The sequence below is a fragment of the Emiliania huxleyi genome, assembly GCF_000372725.1.
Source record: "Emiliania huxleyi CCMP1516 chromosome Unknown EMIHUscaffold_164, whole genome shotgun sequence".
Classification (NCBI taxonomy): domain Eukaryota; phylum Haptophyta; order Isochrysidales; family Noelaerhabdaceae; genus Emiliania; species Emiliania huxleyi.
In genome coordinates this window covers 268291-269680 of record NW_005200941.1, presented here as the reverse complement: position 1 = coordinate 269680, position 1390 = coordinate 268291, and the positions used below count along the sequence as shown (strand labels likewise).

At 72.8% G+C, this 1390-nt stretch overlaps 1 protein-coding gene across 1 annotated transcript in view; it reads left to right on the top strand.

Annotated features, from left to right (window-relative positions):
• EMIHUDRAFT_455997 (hypothetical protein) overlaps positions 1 to 1390 on the top strand; it is a gene marked incomplete at its 5' end in the record, with an annotated part of 3561 nt that continues 2171 nt past the window's right edge. Inside the window, 4 exons of the mRNA XM_005785105.1 lie at positions 1 to 42; positions 271 to 425; positions 576 to 722; positions 918 to 998. Of these exons, the coding sequence (XP_005785162.1) occupies positions 1 to 42; positions 271 to 425; positions 576 to 722; positions 918 to 998 (425 nt within the window). The remainder of the gene's footprint in view (positions 43 to 270; positions 426 to 575; positions 723 to 917; positions 999 to 1390) is intronic.

Sequence of the window (1390 nt, the reverse complement as noted above, 5' to 3'; positions counted from 1 at the left end):
GTGCAGCTCGCGCAGCCGCTCACCTCCCTCGCCGAGGGCTGGTGTCGCGCCGCCGTAGAAGCGGCCAGACACCAGAGGACACGCCCCTCTTCCTCTTTCCAACTCGCCCCCGAGAGGACACAGCCTCCGCCGCATTCGACCGTCCTCCCCGCGGCATTCACCGTGGTCGTGCGGCCCGAGGATGCACACGTCGCCACCTTCGACAGTAGACAGTGCACAAGCGACCGTCCTCCCGCCCCGACGTGTCGGCGTCTCCGCACCGCGCAAGGCCAAAGCTGCTCGCGCTCTTCCGCGCGGCGATGGTTGGCTCGTCGTCGGCGCCCGTCGCGCTGCTCGCCGTGCTGTGGGAGTGGGTCCGGAGGATGGAGCCGCTGGGCGACGGCTCGCCCCTGCTCTCGGCCAAGGAGCGGCACGAGGCCAAGGACGTCGCCGAGGCGCTCCTCCGCGCAACCTCCACCCAGCTCTCCCGCTCGCTGCGCCGGACCGAGCGCGGCGCGAGGCCCGCGGCGGCGGCGGCCGCCGCCGCCGCAGACCTCCCTCTCCTCTCGCTCGCCCCACACGATGGTGGGTGGGAGGAGCGCGACGCGGCCGTCTTCTGCCTGCTCGGCCTCGAACGCACGCTGATGCCGCTGCTCGCCGCCCTCTTCCCGCCAAAGCCAAGCACGCGCCGCCAGCACTCGGCGCCGACAGACGCCCCGCGCGGGCCGCGCCTCGGACGAGGAGTGAACTCGCCGTTTGATCTCAGGTGGAGCTCCTCGTCGCGCTCCTGCCGCCCGTCTTCACCGCGCTCGAGCCGCCGGCCGCCGCCGCCGCCGCCGCCGCCGCGACGCGCGTCCGCTCGGCGCGGCTGTCGCACGCAGCTCGTCTGGACACGTCCGCGACACGTCCCCGGACACGTCCGAGACGTGCGTCCGCAGGCGCGGCTGTCGCACGCGGCGCTGCGCGTGCTGCTGCGTGTGGTGGCGGTGCCGTCGACGACAAAGGCGTGGCGGCGGCAGGTGGGGCGGCTGTTTGGGGCGCCCCCCTTCCTGGCGAGCCTCACGCGCGCCACGCTGCCTCTCTGGGCTCGCGTGGTGAACGCGTGGCTCTCCCTCGAGACGCCAAAGGCGGCGGCGACGCTCCCCCTGCCTCCCCCCGCACCTCCCCGCATCTCCCCGCATCTCCCCGCATCTCCCCGCATCTCCGCACCGCTCCCCATCTCTCCTCCCCCAAAGGCGGCGGCGACGCTCCTCCTCTCCCCGCATCTCCCCGCAGCCTCCCCGCATCTCCCCGCATCTCCCCGCATCTCCCTGAGGGCCCCGCATCTCCCCGCATCTCCCCATCTCTCCTCCCCCGGTAATCTCACACACTTTATACCGCGTCCTCTTGACGCGTAATGTCCTCAGTTATC